The following is a 17,860-nucleotide window of genomic DNA, read 5'->3' as shown; positions in this document are numbered from 1 at the left end:
AAAATTCACTTTCAGTCTTTGGGAAAAACATTCAGGTCAGCATTTCCTGAATGTTACTAATCATTTTAGAATTAGAATTTTGTTTTCTAAGCTCATGCATCCAATTTTTACATTGTATATGTAGTCTTGTTAGAATCAACTAAGAATGAAAGACTGAAAATCAGTCATAGAAAGATTCAGATTATGTAGCAACCACTACGTAGGGAAAATTCCTGGATATAATCATTATTACAGAGATATACAGATGCTGAGATAAATAGTTTGAAAAAATCCATTATTTCACTGCTTCAGCTGAATACAGTTACTCACTAAATATTTGTATTCCACCAAATATTCCATAAGATGATTCGAATAGCCTCAAAAATCTATTCAGTGCCATTAAACATATAATAAATATGTTTAATCTATTCAGTGCCATCAAACATATGATAAATATGTAGAAATGTGTAATGAAAGGGTCTTTATAGAAAATAGGAATTAGTTACCATTGATTATAAGACCTTTACATTTTACAGTATCTAGTTGGACGAAACTGCAGATTTAAAAATTGAATGTAAGAAGTTTAGCTAAGAGATTATTTAATAATAATTTGCACATGTAGCCTCATGTTGGAATGACCTCTGCAGGCTGAGGTGGGAAGATCCCTTGAGCTGAGTAGTTTGAGAATGCAGTCAACAGTGATCACACCACTGTACTTCAGCCTGGATGACAGAGTGAGACCCTGTCTCTAAAAGAAAAGAAAAGGAAAGAAAGACACAAAGAAATGAGTAAAGGTTTCACATTTATCTTTTTATAATTCAGTTAATAGAATCTTGTATTAACATTGTCAAACTATTTAGGTGCCTTTTAAAATCACTAGTCATAATCATATGTCTTAATTTGTGATTTAACTAAAAAATACTTTTTAAAATATGGAAACTTTATTACCAGGATAATAACATATACATTTTTACAATAGATATTAAATGTTTCAATTTCTTAATGACTCTTTCTACCTTTTCTGATAATTTTGGAAAACAAAAAACTATTTGTGTACTTCTTTTATGTAGTATTTATGGGAAAAATGACATTTGTCTCTGATAGAAGTTATTTTGCGGTTTTTTTTTCTTTTTCAGTCTAAGCAGACATTTCTTCTTCCATGATGTTATTTTATTTGGAAAAAAAAGTCAACTTTAATGCCATAAAATCTCATTCACTCAAATTTTTCTGATTAGGAATGCATTATTTCAATGAGTGTATAAAGTTTAATAAATGAGTTCATAAACATTGTGTGAAGAAGATTTCTAGGAGTTTGTGAAACCTGCCCCAGAAAAGAATGAATTTTAGATAATCAATTATTTTTAAGGAAAATGAAACTCTTTTACTCTTTAAGTTTGAACTAAAGCTATTCATTAATATTCTTAATTTTATCCTAATTATTTTATTATCAGAAACTCTTTGTAGAAATCAAATTCAAGTTTCAGAATCTAGAAAGTGCAAGGTAATGAAATTGTGCCTTTTTCAGAGTTCTCCATAATTACACTGTATAGTAATTCAAATATTATCTTTAATGGGATAAACTGAATTAGTGTATTTTCTACTGTGAGTATTGAAAATATAATCTATTTTTTGTTCTTGTTTCTTTAGGTGCATATCTTTTACCATATTTGATACTACTTATGGTAATAGGTATTCCCCTTTTTTTCCTGGAACTCTCTGTGGGTCAAAGAATTCGGCGAGGCAGCATTGGTGTATGGAATTACATAAGCCCTAAACTGGGCGGGATTGGATTTGCAAGTTGTGTAGTAAGTTTCCTGGTGTTGATGTATGCTGGAATCTTTATAGGGTTTGAAATTATATAATTCATTTTTAAATGAAACTTTGGAGTGTGTGTTAATAAACAACTCTTTTACCATGTTTTAGAAAACATTACTGGTATATGGGCTAACTATAAATATTGATATAGCTCAATATTGTTAATGCCTGTTCTAAGTCCTGAGAAAGACATTAACTTTTTAGAAAAGATAATGTGTCCCAAATAAATAATAAAATGAAGAGGATTTTAAAATGTTAAATAAAAGTTTACACATTTGATCTCATTGTTTTAATGGAAGAGGTATGAGAGGTTTAATGGAATATCATTTTATTTTGCAGGTGTGCTATTTTGTGGCTCTCTACTACAACGTCATCATTGGCTGGAGTTTGTTTTATTTTTCTCAGTCGTTTCAGCAACCCCTGCCTTGGGATCAGTGTCCTTTGGTGAAAAATGCTTCACATACTTGTAAGATATGTATATTATAGTGTTTTGGTATTTAAAGCATTATAAGAGTGGCAAAGGTACAAACTTTCAAGATTTTTTTCTTTTTTAAAATAATGTAGAAACGTCATTCAAAATTATCATTATAACAGACTTTGCTCACATTCAGGATTGACACATTCTTAGAGATAGACTTTTGGGACCATCTAATTTTTCTAGCTCTTTCCAAGTTATTTTACTATGCCCTATGATATTAGGGTAAAGTATTATAAGCCTTCACTTACTAACTTTGATAATCTTTATTTTGTATGTCCTGATTGATGCCTTACATTTTCATTAAAGCTAACACAAAGGGGACAGAAATAAGAATTTGAATGAAAATGGTTGCTTTTATGTCTTTGGGTCTGTTGTTTCATACTTTTCCCATCATTTTTTTTAAATCCCATAATATAATATAAATATTATAAAGAGCAGTCACCTATAGTAGTGATGTCTAGTAAACATAGATTGCAATGCACAGGTATAGTTTATATTTTTCAAGTAAACACGTTTAAAGAAAGTAAAAAATAGATGAAATATTTTACTTAATCTAATATATAAAAATATTATTTCAATATATAATTACTCTAAACATTATTAATATAATAATTCACAATAATTTTCTTATACTGAATCTGAAATCTAGTTCAAATTTCCCATTTGTAACCCATGTCACTTTAGATTGGCCCCATTTCAAAAGCAACATGTGGCCAGCAGCTAGCATGTTTGACAGTGCTTACCCAGGGAGTCAATCCCATAATTCCAGGTGTAGTAGGGGTGATCAACCTGATTCGTTTAAATTACTTTAATAAGGGGTTGGGTGCAGTGGCTCACGCCTGTAATCCAAGCACTTTGGGAGGCCGAGGCAGGTGGAGCCCCTGAGGTCAGGAGTTCGAGAACAGTGTGGCCAGTGTGGTGAAACCACATCTCTACTAAAAATACAAAAATTAGCTGGGTTTGGTGGCAGGTGTCTGTAATCCCAGCTACTTGGGAGGCTGAGGCAGGAGAATCACTTGAACCCAGGGGGCAGAGGTTGCAGTGAGCCGAGATCGCTCCATTGCACTCCAGCCTGGGCAATGGAGCGAAACTGGGTCTCAAAAATAAAAATAAAAATAAATATAAAATAAGAATAAATAAATAAATAAAAATTACTTTTATGATAAGAGGTTCACATATTCTTACTGCAGAGCTGCATAAGAAATATCTAACAGGATACATTTCTGTTGGTTGCACAGTTGAGTTTTTATTGTTCATTGTGAATTTACATGCTGCTATATAATGGTAGTACTTTTCCAGGAAGCATTAAGAATTCACTTACAGGTTTATTGGAAAAAAAATTGTCTCATTGCTTTTTATATTCTGAAATAATTGTGTGTTACTTTTCTTTCTACAGTTGTAGAACCAGAATGTGAGCAAAGTTCTGCCACCACCTATTACTGGTACAGGGAAGCACTGAATATTTCAAGTTCCATTTCTGAAAGTGGGGGCTTAAACTGGAAGATGACCATCTGCTTGTTGGCTGCCTGGGTCATGGTTTGCTTGGCTATGATCAAAGGCATTCAGTCTTCTGGAAAAGTTAGTATGTTAGAGCCCTTCCCCGTCCTGCTAATCACCATTTCTGGATTCATCCCTCTCTCAAATTCTGTTACGAATTTCTGTGAGCAAATCACACATAACACTTCATTCTAGGTAGTTAAAGATTAGTGATAAGTGACACTTTAAAAGTACTTAAATTTTTAAAAAGACAAATAAAAACATAAGTGTTTTATAGTGAAATCTAAGGTTAATTATAATCCTTCCTTATTTCAACAAGATCTTTAAAATTTTGTTAATACTTAAAAGTCCTTTCTTTTTGCCCTTTATTCAATTAACCCTAATGTTTCAGTTCTCTAATTACCAATTAGTTAAATTATGGAAGTTGGGGAAAGTGGTAAAATAAGTAATTCATTCATTTTGTTTGTTTGATATCATTTGTTTCTCTCTGCTGTAGGTGTTCTAAAGAATAGTTGCATGAGACATTTTGAAATAATTTAATGTGGAGTGTTTCTTAAAGCTCAGAACATCATTAAGTAGTTAATAATAATTCCAACAAGGAATTCAGAGTAATGTAAAAGACTAAATATCATTCCTTCTAAGGCAAATTGAAAATTAGAATGGTTGTGGTTTAAAAAGACATTAAGTGAATTCTAGGTAGCTTGTTTGTTATTATTTTTAAAGGACGCGCTAGGAAAGTAATTGCTATTCACTATTTTGCTTTCATATTACTTTTTTTTCATAATCACAGCCATTGTTCTAAAGCTCTCTACATCTCTGGGCTGGATCATAGCAAGAATTTACTGTTGGCTCTTTTCTCTGCCGTTTAACAGTCCAGCTGTGCTATTTTCCTTTTCAAAGTATAACTCTGATTTCAGGCTAACTTATTACCACTCATCATCATATACTAGCAGGAATGGCAATAGTAGTAGTAGTAGTAGCAGTAATAGTAGAAGTAGTCGTAATAATAATAATAATAAATGATGATAAAGATGTTTCTGATAAGAATTAGGGTAAGAACAGTAATTGAAGCCAATATTTATTAAAAATTTATTTTGCTTTGGGTACTGTGATAACTACTTTTTATACTTTATCCCATTTAATATAAAAACAACTCTTGATAAGTAATTTTGATTTTCAGAACCATTTTACAGATTTAAAATAAACAGGCTTGAGGAATTAGGTTAACTTATCCAAAGTTTCGTGGCTATTAAGTTCTAGTATTTGGAGTCAAATGAAGGTCTGTATAAATCTAGAGCCCATGTTCTTTAACTGTAACACTATAATGTCTCACCCCGTCCTAGTCCCACCAATTAGTGGACTCTTTTAGGGCAGAAGTCTGTTTAATTCATCTTTGCTTCCTGTTACTTTATATTTAATTAAAATTTTTAGTGACTTTTTTAACTTGTAAATTGAAGCTGATTTTACATTTATCTTCCTGCAGGAAACTCTGTATCATTTTGTCTTTTGAATTTGTGAATATACCTGATAACACATCTAAATATCTTTAAGTCTCTGGCAAATGTTACTGTATTACCTGACTAAATAACTTCAAATTGTTCGATTGTGTGTGTCTTCCACTATGTCAGAGCCACATTCCAGTCACATTATAAATGAAGGAATAGATTCTTAAATAAGACCTAACCATATTTATATGATTCCTAACATAACATCACTTGGTAGAAAGAAAACCAACTGTAGTCATACAGAGAAGCTCAAAAACTCTTGTACTCAAGTTCTCTTAATACCACGTTTTGTTTCTGTTCCTTCTTAGTCTGTGTCTTAGCATCACTTAAAGAACTATTCATCCTTTTCTTATCACAGAATCTTGGGGTTGTTTTTCTCATGTCATGTAGTGTAAATTTATATAGAAAATGTAATACAATTTATTTATTACATACATTTATTATTTTAATGAGAATGCTTCAGGAAAAGACTAGTATTTGGGCAATATTTGAAGAAATAATTTAACAGGCACTGATGGGGAGAAAGCTAGCTGTAGGTAATGTGAGCAAAGATGTGGAAGCCAAAATTGTCACAATTCCTCAATCTGAAACAATGAGTTAAATATAACAAGAATGACTTTATGAGGAATTAAAGGTTAAGCTTTGTGTTTACCTACTAAACAGAAAATGCCTCCAAATAAACAGTGTCACAAGTACAGAAGAGATAAATATTGTTTAAGGCTAGCACATGGAAAAACAAGTTAGAGGATTTAGCAGCTAAAAGAAGAATGAGTCAGCTGGTGATGTGCTTGGTCAAAACACACAGTCATAAATGCATATACATATACCCCAAAATGCTGAGTGGAAACTGCATGAATTAAAAGAGGGGTATGATAGGGACATTGTCCTTTGGGCTAGGTAGGCACATATCAGTTGGACCACATCTACAATACTGGATTTTACTGAAATCTTGTATTTTCCTTTTTATTATGAGAAATTTCAGCTCTGTGATCAAAATCTTCAAATAGTTAAACCAAAAGAAGAATAGGGCTGCTTTGTGTGGCCATATAAAGCAAAACTATGATCAAATATTGGGTACTATGGAGGAGGTTGTGATGGTGGTAAGCCTTCGAAGAAAGAAAGGCCTTTCAAGAATCAAACTTGATAATAATGAAATCAGTTGCCTCAATGGTAGAGAGTTCAGCATCACTGGAGGTGGTCACACAGAGGTAGCATGTGCCCTAGTTATAGAATCTATTCAGGGGATGACTGCCTCAAATATGTAGGACAGAAATGAGAAGCCCCGGGCTTTCTTCTAACTTTAAGGTAGTATTTTTTACTCCGACTACTTTCCTATTGTTACTACTACTATGCTAAATACTATGCATACATTATCTTGCTTATTCTTTCTATCAGCTAGATAATTTGCATATTTTATCCCCATTTTACTGCAAAGTTGACAAGCTCAGGAAAAGTAAATAGTTGGCCAGAATTAAGCAACCAATACATGATAGACAGGGCTAAAACTAGGCTACAAAATTTTCAAAAAGAATGATACACTCTGAAGGTATGTTTATAATAAACATTTTCATATGTAAAACAATGGTTTATGTTTTTGATTTTTCAAACACTTTAGTAAAATGAAAATGTTTTATGCAATCTTTTGAATAATAAAATAGTCTCTCTTACTAATGTACTTGCTTTGACAGGCATAACAGTTGTCAAGGCCCAGGGTGGGGGGGTCTTAAAAATCAGTCAAAGGAACACGTTTCTTTGTATCATTTCCCAGTTTTAAAAAGGTATATACTTCTTGAACAATGTGTAAGAATCATTCACCCATTCATTATTATTTTGAGCAAATATTTATTAAGCACTTACTATGTTCTAGACACCGATCTAGTTTTGGAAATACAACTAACAAGGTAAACAATGTGCCTGTCCTCATGGAGTTTCCATTATAGTGGCAGAGGCAGCAAACAATAAACAAATTTATAAAATAACTTCAAGTTATAAGACATAAAGCATGGAAAGAAGAAAGTGGTTGGTATAAATACAGTCAATAGGTTGAATTTAACTCACTTTAATAATATTATGCAACTGGCTATTTTGGTCTAATAAGATTAGAGCCATATGACTGAATGCAAACAATTTGTGTTTAAAAATGACACAGATATTTAAGTAACCTGCTGACTCCTAAGACACATCTTTTTAAATCATGGAATTTAAAAATGAAATACTTTGTCGTCTTACCTGCTCGCAGAGGAATAAAATTGATGTGCTGCCTTCTTGATATCACTTAAGTGTTTGAAATAGTGACTTATTTTTCTCCATCTTATAGGCTTGAAATGTTCTTATAACTTATTAGGAAACTGTGTTAGAGTCTTATTGAATCCAGATCAGTGTCCTTAAGAATTTAAATGTTTGTTGAATTAATAAATTAAAATTGAAATGTTTGGACATATAATTGAATATAATTTTCAAAATATTGCAGAATAACCATAAGCTTGCAATTTTAGGAATTGTGTGCAGGAAGAAAAACTCAAATTCCTGTAAATCCTCTCTCAATGAACAATATATTTGAATATCTGCTCTTTGTCAGGCACTGATGGATATGCAAAGATTAATAGGCCACAGTCTGTCCTCATGGAACCCACAATTCAATGAATGAACTGTGTACAAGAAGAAAAACTTAAATTCCTATAAGTCTTATCTTAATGTGCAATATGTTTTAGTATTATATTATTGTACAACCATATTATAACATATTGTAATGATGATTAGAACATGCTAAGTGGAGTAACAGAAGCACATACTAAGTGTGTGATAGTGGCCAGGCGGTGGCTGACACCTGTAATCCCAGCACTTTTGGAGGCTGAGGCGGGTGGATTGCCTGAGCTCACGAGTTTGAGAACAGCCTAGGCAAAACAGTGAAACTCCGTCTCTACTAAAATACAAAAAATTAGCCGGGCATAGTGGCAGGTGTCTGTAATCCCAGCTACTCGGGAGGCTGAGGCAAAAGAATCACTCGAACCCGGGAAGCAGTGGTAGCAGTGAGCCGAGACTGCACCACGGCACTCCACCCTGGGCGACAGAGTGAGACTCCGTCTCCAGAAAAAAAAAAAAAAGAAAGTGTGTGATAGTGTAGAGTCAGCAATTGCAATTAAACTGGATTTGCAAGAAGGCTTCACAGGGGATGTAAATTTTGGAGTAGGGTTTGATGGTTGAAGAGAAGTTCACCAGCAAGTTCACAAAGAACTGTGTATAGGCACAGAGAACAGCATGTACAAAGCTCAATGACTGCTGAGTATTTCTGTGTGACTTTTACATACAACTCGTGCAGCTTGTGGAAGACGAAGGATGATGTGAAAATTGACTGATGATATTGGAGGATCTGTGGACTCTTGTAAAATGATGGGCTGTTACCTAGCAAACAGTGTGGAACATTTGAGGATTTTTAATAGTTCAGTGATAGCACCAGATTTTTAGAAAGATCACTCTGGCAACTGTGAAAAATGGATTTCTGGGATGCAGAGGAAGGCTAACAGAATCTGGAGGCAAGATGAGCAGGAAACTGTTTTCATACTGAAAGGTGTTGTGCTGTTGAGAGGGGAAGCAAAGGGACAGATGTGAGATTTCTGTGGTAGAATTAGCTGGGTGTGGTGATCAGTTGGTTTATGGGATTTGAGGAAGTGGGACATACTAAGGGTAGATTGGAGTACTTTAGCCTCGAATAATATGAGTACAGGAAGAATCTTTTCTTAGTACCTAATTAGAAATTATATTAAAAATATAAAGATAAAATATAGAATTAAAATATAAAATTAAAAAGGCATATTTTATTGGATAAAATCATAGTCTATCTAGACTTCATATGTATAATCTTCATTTTCATTTTTATATAAGCAGAATTAATGGAAATCATTTATATTATTTATAAAGCAGTACATTTGAGTTTTGTTTAAAAACGTAAAAAGAAGCTATTGTTCAAAAGTGAATCCATGCTTCTGGCTAGCCTCAACATTTGTGAAGAAGAATCATAAAGGGGATAACTTTAATTCAAGTGAGATCAAGGCAACTGCCAAATTTAATGAATGCCAAGAGTACGCAGGGAGAATGAAAAAATCCATCTGAAAGCATTCTGATTTTTTAAAAAATCAAAAAATTTGAGTGAAGGATTAATCAAAGGATTAAATCAATTTGAAATTGTTAAAAAATTATGTTCATTACAACTAATTAAGTTAAAATATAATTTATTTTTAAAATATTGGGTTCTAATGTATGCTGACATTTTATCCATATTTTTTCCTTAAGGTGTGCCACGTGTTTAAATATGATTCTTAAGTGGGTAAAACTAGAGAAAGTGCCCCTTATTGTGTTGCCTTATATTAATGTTGTTTGTAGTTATTATTGAATTCAGTAACTCTTAACTGCCTGAAGGCATCGTCTGCTATGGCACTTTTTCCTCTATTGTTCCCATTCTCCTTCCATTCCTTCCTTCCACAGATACATATTATAGAGTTACTATGTCAGCAACTGTGTTAAGTGTGTGGGATACGGCAGTAAACAGAAAATATCTTTACCCTCACTAGCTTATACCCCGGTAGAGGATACAAAAAAAATAAACACAGAAAGATATAAATAAAATTCGAAAAGTGCTAAGTGCTCTAAACAACAACAGCAACAAACCCAGGGTAATATCATTGAGGGTTGGCAGGGGGCAGATGGGAGAGAAAGGATGGAAAAAGGCATCATCTTATTTTGGGTGGTCAGGGAAGACCTCAGGGAGAAGATGAAGATGAGACTAAAATAGTAAGGAGGAGCAAGTCATCTGCAAATAAGGAAGAGGTGCTTCTGAGGGAAGGTGCAGCCCTGCATCTTAAGGCTGGCTGAGCTTGGTAGACTCACAGGATAGCAAGGGCCTGAGTGGCCAGAGCTCCATGGGAAGAGTGGTGGCCAGGCAGGCAGGCACTCTAGTGGAAGACTTTGGAGGCCAGAGGGTGGAATTAGCACTTCACTCCAATGGCATTAGAAATTCCTGGAGTGTTTTAAGCAGGGTATGACATAAACCAAGGGGCAGCCAGCAATTCAGTTAGGAGAATATTATGAATAGTCCAGAACCACTTCTAGATGTTTGGCTTTACTAATGGGATGGAGGGTGGGGCCATTTTCTGAAATAGAGATGGGTGGGAACAGCTTTGAGGGAAATTCAAAAGTTTCCCTCTGGACCTTAAACATTTTAGAGACCTATTAGGCCTCCAGAGGAATATGTCAAGGAGGCAGTGAATGTCTGAGTAACACACTTCCTTTTCTATTATAAATATTTGCTGAACTGTTTAACAGTGAAAATTGCTGAAGCGGAAAGTAAAATCTTTACATGTTTGATTGTTTGGGTTCTGGAAGATACAGCATAGGAACAATGCTGCATTGAAAGCTTTACAGAATCACAATGAAAATTTGGTTAAAAGAAAAAGAAATAGGACTTTATTTTGCTGCTTAGAACAACAACAAAAAAGTAGGAATTCATTAGGTAGTTAGTGCCTGTTCATTTCTGTCTTAAATATTTCTTGTTTTATGAACCATAAGGAATCAACACTATTGAAGCTATGCCATAGCTTATGGATTTTTTCAAAGGAGATAGAGTATTTTAAATTTAAATTATATCTCAAATAAAATCTTAAGGCTGAATCACGACTCATAAACCATTATTAAAAAATGGCTTTAGAAGTTATTAATAGTTTTTTTAATCCTGTCATGAAACAGTGACTGTCAAAGTACAGAAACTAACATATAAAATATTAACTATAAAAAAATTGTCATTGCATCTCACTTATTTTTATTTTTCCTTCTTTGCAGATCATATATTTTAGTTCTCTCTTTCCATATGTGGTACTTATATGCTTCCTCATCAGAGCATTCCTTTTAAATGGTTCAATTGATGGCATTCGCCACATGTTTACCCCTAAGGTATGTACCGTATTTCTATTTAAGGCTTATGATCATGAAAGCATTATGTTTATTGTTAAATATTCTAAGTTATATTTAAGGAATAATTGTTCTAATATGTGTGCATTAAACTTTTAAATTATAGTTGTTAACCAGTCTAGGAAAAACCAGCATTTTTTAATGTGTAATTATAGCCATTTATCTCCATTTTTTATATCCCATTTTGATTTTAGAGTAAGGCTACCACTATTTCAACTTCAAAAATCCCTCTTTTATAATAAATTTACTTCTAATTTTTATACTGATTAAACTTTGAAATTTTTCAGTCTTCATTTACTCTTTCCCCTTTATTCTAGTGGTTTTTAACCTTTTTGTGTCATGGATCCATTTGAAAAAGTGACGAGGATTTTCTTACCAAAAAAAAAAAAAAAAAATGAGCATATTAATTTGCTTAGTGTATCCGGAGGTTGACCGATCATCTAGAATCCATGGACCCTAAAATAAAATTAAGAACCCTAAAATACTCTCTCAGAGAAAATCAGTGTTTTCTTTTCTTAGTTAATTTTTTTGAGGTTTTGTAGTTTTGTATCTTCTGGAATAATATTTATAGTAATCAGCTTGTGAAATTCTGTAACTTCTATAGATGCATATATATTTTAGGAAAATTCTCATTAGACTCCATCAAAGGCTCATAACTTATAATCCATCATGCAACTTAGTAGAGATAAACTCAACAGTGGGCACGCTTAACCTGGTTAATCATAACTGTGGGCTTAATCATAACTTCTTATATTGATTTAACAGGAAAAAAGCTTTTGATTATATATATATACATATATATATACACACACATATATATATGTTATTCACTGAAATGAAGGTGCACCCCACTATTAGTTTGCTAATACTATCATAGGCAGACATAAAGATGAAACTGTCTAAAGATACGATTTCAAAATTAGTTTAGAAATTAAAAGTTATCTGAAGGATGAACGTGCAGGCAGCATTGTGCTGTGAGATTTGGGCAGAAGTGATTAGCTTCTGTGGAATTCTTTGTCACTCCTGGCAGCTGCCTTGATACTGTGTAAAAGAAGCTGTGTTCTTTGCGTGTTTGGTTCTGAGTTGGTATTCATTCTGTAGTAGCAACAATGCTGACACTGGTGTCTGGTTTTCTCAGCTACTTCAAAAGTCTTGTTTAACATTTAGAGTTCTTGGAACTTCTCTGTGAACAACTAGTTAAGATTTACGAGTTTCAGCCACACGATAATTTAAATCTGCTACAAATGGGCCATACTGAATGACCAAAAATACTTACATGTATAATGTTGAAGGAAATGTTTCTGAGTTCAAGACAACCAAAATTCTGTGTGAATTTCTAGAATATATTCTCTTTCTAAACTGACAATTGCTTGTGACAAAATTCTAAACATTTGATTTAACTAGATATTTTAGAATTTAAATGCTTATATATAAAATAATTCTATATAGCCCCAGTACTGAAAACTGCAGCATGAATTAACGTTTCTGACCCAGACTAGGGATCACTATTAAAATGTTAATTTTCCTTCAGCTAACTTTTCATTGAGTGTTGATAAGACTCTATTACATTTCTGTAGGATGTGATACTCAATATGAGAAGTAATTGTAATTTTTAAAAAATTTACATTGTTTTTGTAGGGGAGAAAGTAGGAAAGCACATCAAATACTCCTGAAACAGTGAGTGGAGATTTAGTTCAGAAGTTGGAAGGGATGCTGGTAACGTCTTTAGTAAATAGGTCTTTTCTGCCATCTAGTGGCTAAAGTAGAGATAGACAGTTGAATGTATTTTAATAGAATATGACGTAGCAAAGGTCAGTAAACAACGTGCATATGTTAATTGTTCATAAATTATGAAGATAATCATGATTATGTTTAATAAGAATATTTCATAGATTTTAATAACCAAAATTACTTGGAGCAATACATCCTATTGTTTGAGAGAATATGGATTTTGGAATCTACCTGTGTTCTTATTTCGTCTCTACCTCAGAGCTGCTGTGTAACATTAGGCAAGTTACATAACCTTCCCAAGACTCAGTTAATAGTAGCAACAACTTCGTGGGTTGTTGTGAATACTACATGAGTTAAACCATATGAAATGCTTACCAGTGTGTTTGCCCCTATAGCTCATCTATGTTATCGGTTACTGAGCATTTTTAGAGTGTGGTAGGCACCGTGGTAAGTGATACACTTCTTATTATTCTGATCTTTCTGAAGAAGCCGAAACTCAGAGAGGACATGCCATTTGCCATTGGTTGCACTATTTTAAAATTACTAAATGCAGAATCAGAATCTGAAACTCTCTGTAGAACTCATGTTCTTAGTCATGTTTGACATTGCTCTCAATAAAGGCAATTTGATTATAATGGTAAAAAGAGATAAAATGCCAATTTAAAAGCTATTATTACTGAAATCAAACTGAACTGTTTATTAAGGTCTGTGCCACACATGGCTGATCTGAATTGTTTCATTTAAGTTTTGATTATATACAGTGATAATTATCTAAGACGTAAAGCACAACTACATGAAATACGTGTTCAATATTTAATATCTGTTCAATGTCAGAACTTTGAATCTGAAAGAGTATCTTATAGACAATATAGATGAATTTCTTCTATTTTCAAAGAAAAATCTTTTAGTAGACTTTTGAATGAATGAAGAATACATATGTGAATATGCAAGGTACAAATAATTCAACTCTACCAAGTTTATAATTGTTTTCGGCTTCAACCATTAGATTAACAGCAGAAAACACAAAACATGGAGTGTTAGTGAAGCAACTATTAACTTTTATTGTAATTGACCTGTTTTGCTATGGAAAGAAAAAAGACATAATGGGAAATGATTGAAGATAATTAATTTTTCTTCATATTCTCATTTCATATTTCATTTGATATTCTTAAAATATTTAAAAACCACCATGTAAGTAGAAAATCCCCATGTACTTAAAATCTCCATGTAAAGGACTGATAAACTTTCTTATTCATAATTATTTGTTTCCTAAAAATAGATGTTTATGCTTAAGAACATATTATTTCTCGATTTAAATAACCTTTGGATGCATAAATATCATTGTAATATACTGAAACAGTAAATTCCATAAAAATTCATTATTCTGAAATATTATTTTGTAGCTGATTCTATTATGTTTATTTTTAAACAGCTTGAAATAATGCTGGAGCCCAAGGTCTGGAGAGAAGCTGCTACTCAAGTGTTCTTTGCCTTAGGTCTGGGATTTGGTGGTGTCATTGCCTTTTCAAGCTACAACAAGAGAGACAACAACTGCCACTTCGATGCTGTCCTGGTGTCCTTCATCAATTTTTTCACTTCTGTCCTGGCAACATTGGTGGTGTTTGCAGTTCTGGGCTTCAAAGCAAATGTCATAAATGAGAAATGCATTACACAGTATGAATATTAATTTCCATTTGCCTTTTTTCTTAGTTTTTATTTCGTTATTTATAATTTTATTGATACATGATAGCTATACATATTTATGAGATACATGTGATAGGTGGACACAAACATACAATGTATAATGGTCAAATCTGGGTAATTGGGATAGTCATCACCTCAAACATTAATCATTTCTTTGTGTTGGGAACATTGCTCATTCATTAGCTTATAATAGCATAGTCGTTTACAAACTATACACCAAAGAACTCTTATGTGCTCATTTGTATGTTGTTTTATTTTTCAGAAATTCAGAGATGATCATGAAATTTTTGAAAATGGGAAACATTAGTCAGGATATTATTCCCCATCATATCAACCTTTCAGCTGTTACTGCAGAAGATTATCATTTAGTTTATGACATCATTCAAAAAGTGAAAGAAGAAGAGTTTCCTGCTCTTCATCTCAATTCCTGTAAAATTGAAGAAGAGCTAAATAAAGTTAGTAAGCCATGTTTGAGCAATAAAATAATTATCATTCACTTGAAATATGCATTATCGAGCAGACTCCCTTGAGGAAAAGGGCCTTAAAATGCCCGAAGAAGCTCTTAAAATGCCCAGAGAAGCTCCTGGGCATTATAAGGCCTTCAGAATTTACATTCTTAATTTTAGAAAATATGTTTTCTTAAATGGTAAAGATTTGCTTTATTTTAAAAAGTTATTTCATTGAGCCACAATAATTTAAAATATGAATACAAAGTGATTTTCATCATAGAATTAGTCTGAAATCTTTCTTGCTATAATATTCAATACAGAATTAGAATTATGGCTCTCATTTACACATACATTACATGATTGCTTTGATGCATGAATAATATTTAAAATAGAAATTTTAATAGTTGTGTTCCACAAGTCATGATCAAATTCTTTTTTTTTGAGCCGTAGTCTTGCTCTGTCACCCAGGCTGGAGTGCAGTGGTGTGATCTCGGCTCACTGCATCCCCCGCCTCCCAGGTTCAAGCAATTCTCCTGGTCAGCCTCCCGAGTAGCTGGGATTACAGGCACATACCACCACACCTGGCTAATTTTTGTAATTTTAGTAGAGACGGGAGAAGGGGGTTCACCATGTTGGCCAGGCTGGTCTCGAACACTTGACCTCATGATCCGCCCGCCTTGGCCTCCCAAAGTGCTGGGATTACAGGCCTCAGCCACCGTGCCCAACCGATGAAGTCCTTTTTCTTAGCTACGTTGTATTAAATAAGAAATAGGTCACCATTAATAAATGTCCTTGTATTGGCTGCCACTGTCTCCTGTATGCCAAAAACGAAAATATAATGGAGAAATTAGTCATTAATTAGTTGCTTTAAGACAGTTAACTGTACTTGAGACTAACATAAAGAATCGTGTGTGGATATTATTCATTAAAAAGTAAAGCCATCATTAATATAAAAACCTTGAATTCCTTAAGGAAATATTTAATTAATTACTAATGTACCATTTAAAGTTTTTTTTTTTAATTCTCATCTATCTTTATGAGACAACACGATCAACTTAGTTATAGGTACAGTTAGTTAGACAAAGTAAGTTATTATTTTACAACTCAATATTTGTAATATTTATAAAAATAAACTCACATTAATATTTGCAAGTAATTCAATTTCTTTCTGCCCAATTGGAGTATCTGTCTTTTTATTCATTGTGTTATTAGTTTTGACTGGAAATTCATTGTGTCTCCTTAATTATGAAAACCAGCATATCAGCCCAACTTTTTTTTTTTTTCAAATCAGGGAGGTAGGAATATCAGAAGTAAAAAAAGGTAAAGATGTAGGTTTTTTAAATTAAAAATTGGCTCTTTATAATCTACTTATTCTGTTCACATCCTTTTATTTTGCATTTGCAGTTTTCTCTTAAATCAAAACAAGTTTATTATTCATAGTATATATATGTATATATATATATATATATATATTACAACAGTTGATTGAGCCACTTTGAGGTGAGGTAAAACCAAATTTTGAAAACCTTTATATATGAGCCAGAAAGAGTTGTATATATATATTTGTGTTTATATATCTATGATAATATGTCACTATTCATATTCATAAGATTTAACAATACCAAAAATATTATGTATTCTTTAATATAATTTTTCATTCTAGGAGCCTTGTGAAATAGTATATACAACACAATCGTGTACTCTGTTTAGTAATTATAAACAAAATTTCATTATTTGGATCTGCTTGATCTAATTAAATCCAGGTTCTGAGAATGACAACATGATTTATCAGGTTAAGAGCTGATGTGAGCATGTCTATTTCCAGCAGTCCTGGACATTATTCAGAGATCTTTCCTCCTCATTGTAACTGATATATAGAGCCATTGTTTAATAATTATTCTGTACTAATGTTGCTATTTTGTGTATTTTGCAGGCTGTTCAGGGGACTGGCTTAGCTTTCATTGCCTTTACAGAAGCGATGACACACTTTCCTGCATCTCCCTTCTGGTCAGTGATGTTTTTCCTCATGCTGGTCAATCTAGGCCTTGGCAGTATGTTTGGAACCATTGAAGGGATTGTCACGCCTATTGTGGACACTTTCAAAGTGAGGAAAGAAATTCTTACTGGTGAGTTTTTTTGTATTTGACTTTTCATTGAACAAAGCCAGGCCATTGTATTCTTGGTGAAAGATTAGAGATGAAAACTGGAAAGTCTTATATTTTGAGTTTTATTAATGTCTATTATTACTATTTATTTATTATTGTATACATTGTATAAATTTATTTTATTTTATTTTAATTGTATAAATTTTATTGTATATATAATATAATATGGTTGTTTTAATATAAATTATATTTTATCATTTATAATAAATATTTATTGTTATAATTCATTAATAGTAATGCATTATCAAGAATGACTGACACTAAAGTCATGGAGTGTTTGTGTATAATTTTTGTACAAGTCAAATAATCATAATTAGAGCAGTTCAGATGCGACATTCCTATCCGAAAAGTGCATAGCTGAAAATGATAAACCTAAATCCAGTTCTCAGATACAGCAGCAGTAGTAATTTACTAGTAATTAATGTCTCCAAGTAGAGAAGAAAATAAAACAATTTACCAATATGGATGGTAGTTAATAGGTCCAATTTGCAAGTGATTATTAAAGTACCAGTTTAATGCATCATACTCCCATTTAAGGGCTATAAAGGATAGAAAATAAATTATGAGATATACAAA

General features: G+C 32.6%; 1 protein-coding gene across 2 annotated transcripts in view; it reads left to right on the top strand.

Annotated features, from left to right (window-relative positions):
- Nucleotides 1-17,860, top strand: part of SLC6A15 (solute carrier family 6 member 15) — a 70,826-nt gene that overhangs the window by 27,876 nt on the left and 25,090 nt on the right. For both annotated transcript variants that reach the window (XM_058425500.1, XM_032170857.2), the window contains exons 3-9: nucleotides 1,627-1,784; nucleotides 2,134-2,260; nucleotides 3,669-3,850; nucleotides 11,107-11,217; nucleotides 14,399-14,640; nucleotides 14,933-15,125; nucleotides 17,053-17,245. In XM_058425500.1, coding sequence (XP_058281483.1) covers nucleotides 1,627-1,784; nucleotides 2,134-2,260; nucleotides 3,669-3,850; nucleotides 11,107-11,217; nucleotides 14,399-14,640; nucleotides 14,933-15,125; nucleotides 17,053-17,245 — 1,206 coding nt within the window. The remainder of the gene's footprint in view (nucleotides 1-1,626; nucleotides 1,785-2,133; nucleotides 2,261-3,668; nucleotides 3,851-11,106; nucleotides 11,218-14,398; nucleotides 14,641-14,932; nucleotides 15,126-17,052; nucleotides 17,246-17,860) is intronic.

The sequence above is a fragment of the Hylobates moloch genome, unplaced genomic scaffold, assembly GCF_009828535.3.
Source record: "Hylobates moloch isolate HMO894 unplaced genomic scaffold, HMol_V3 SCAFFOLD_12, whole genome shotgun sequence".
Classification (NCBI taxonomy): Eukaryota; Metazoa; Chordata; class Mammalia; order Primates; family Hylobatidae; genus Hylobates; species Hylobates moloch.
Note: the sequence above shows the minus strand (reverse complement) of the source record. Positions and strands in the feature narration are given on the sequence as shown.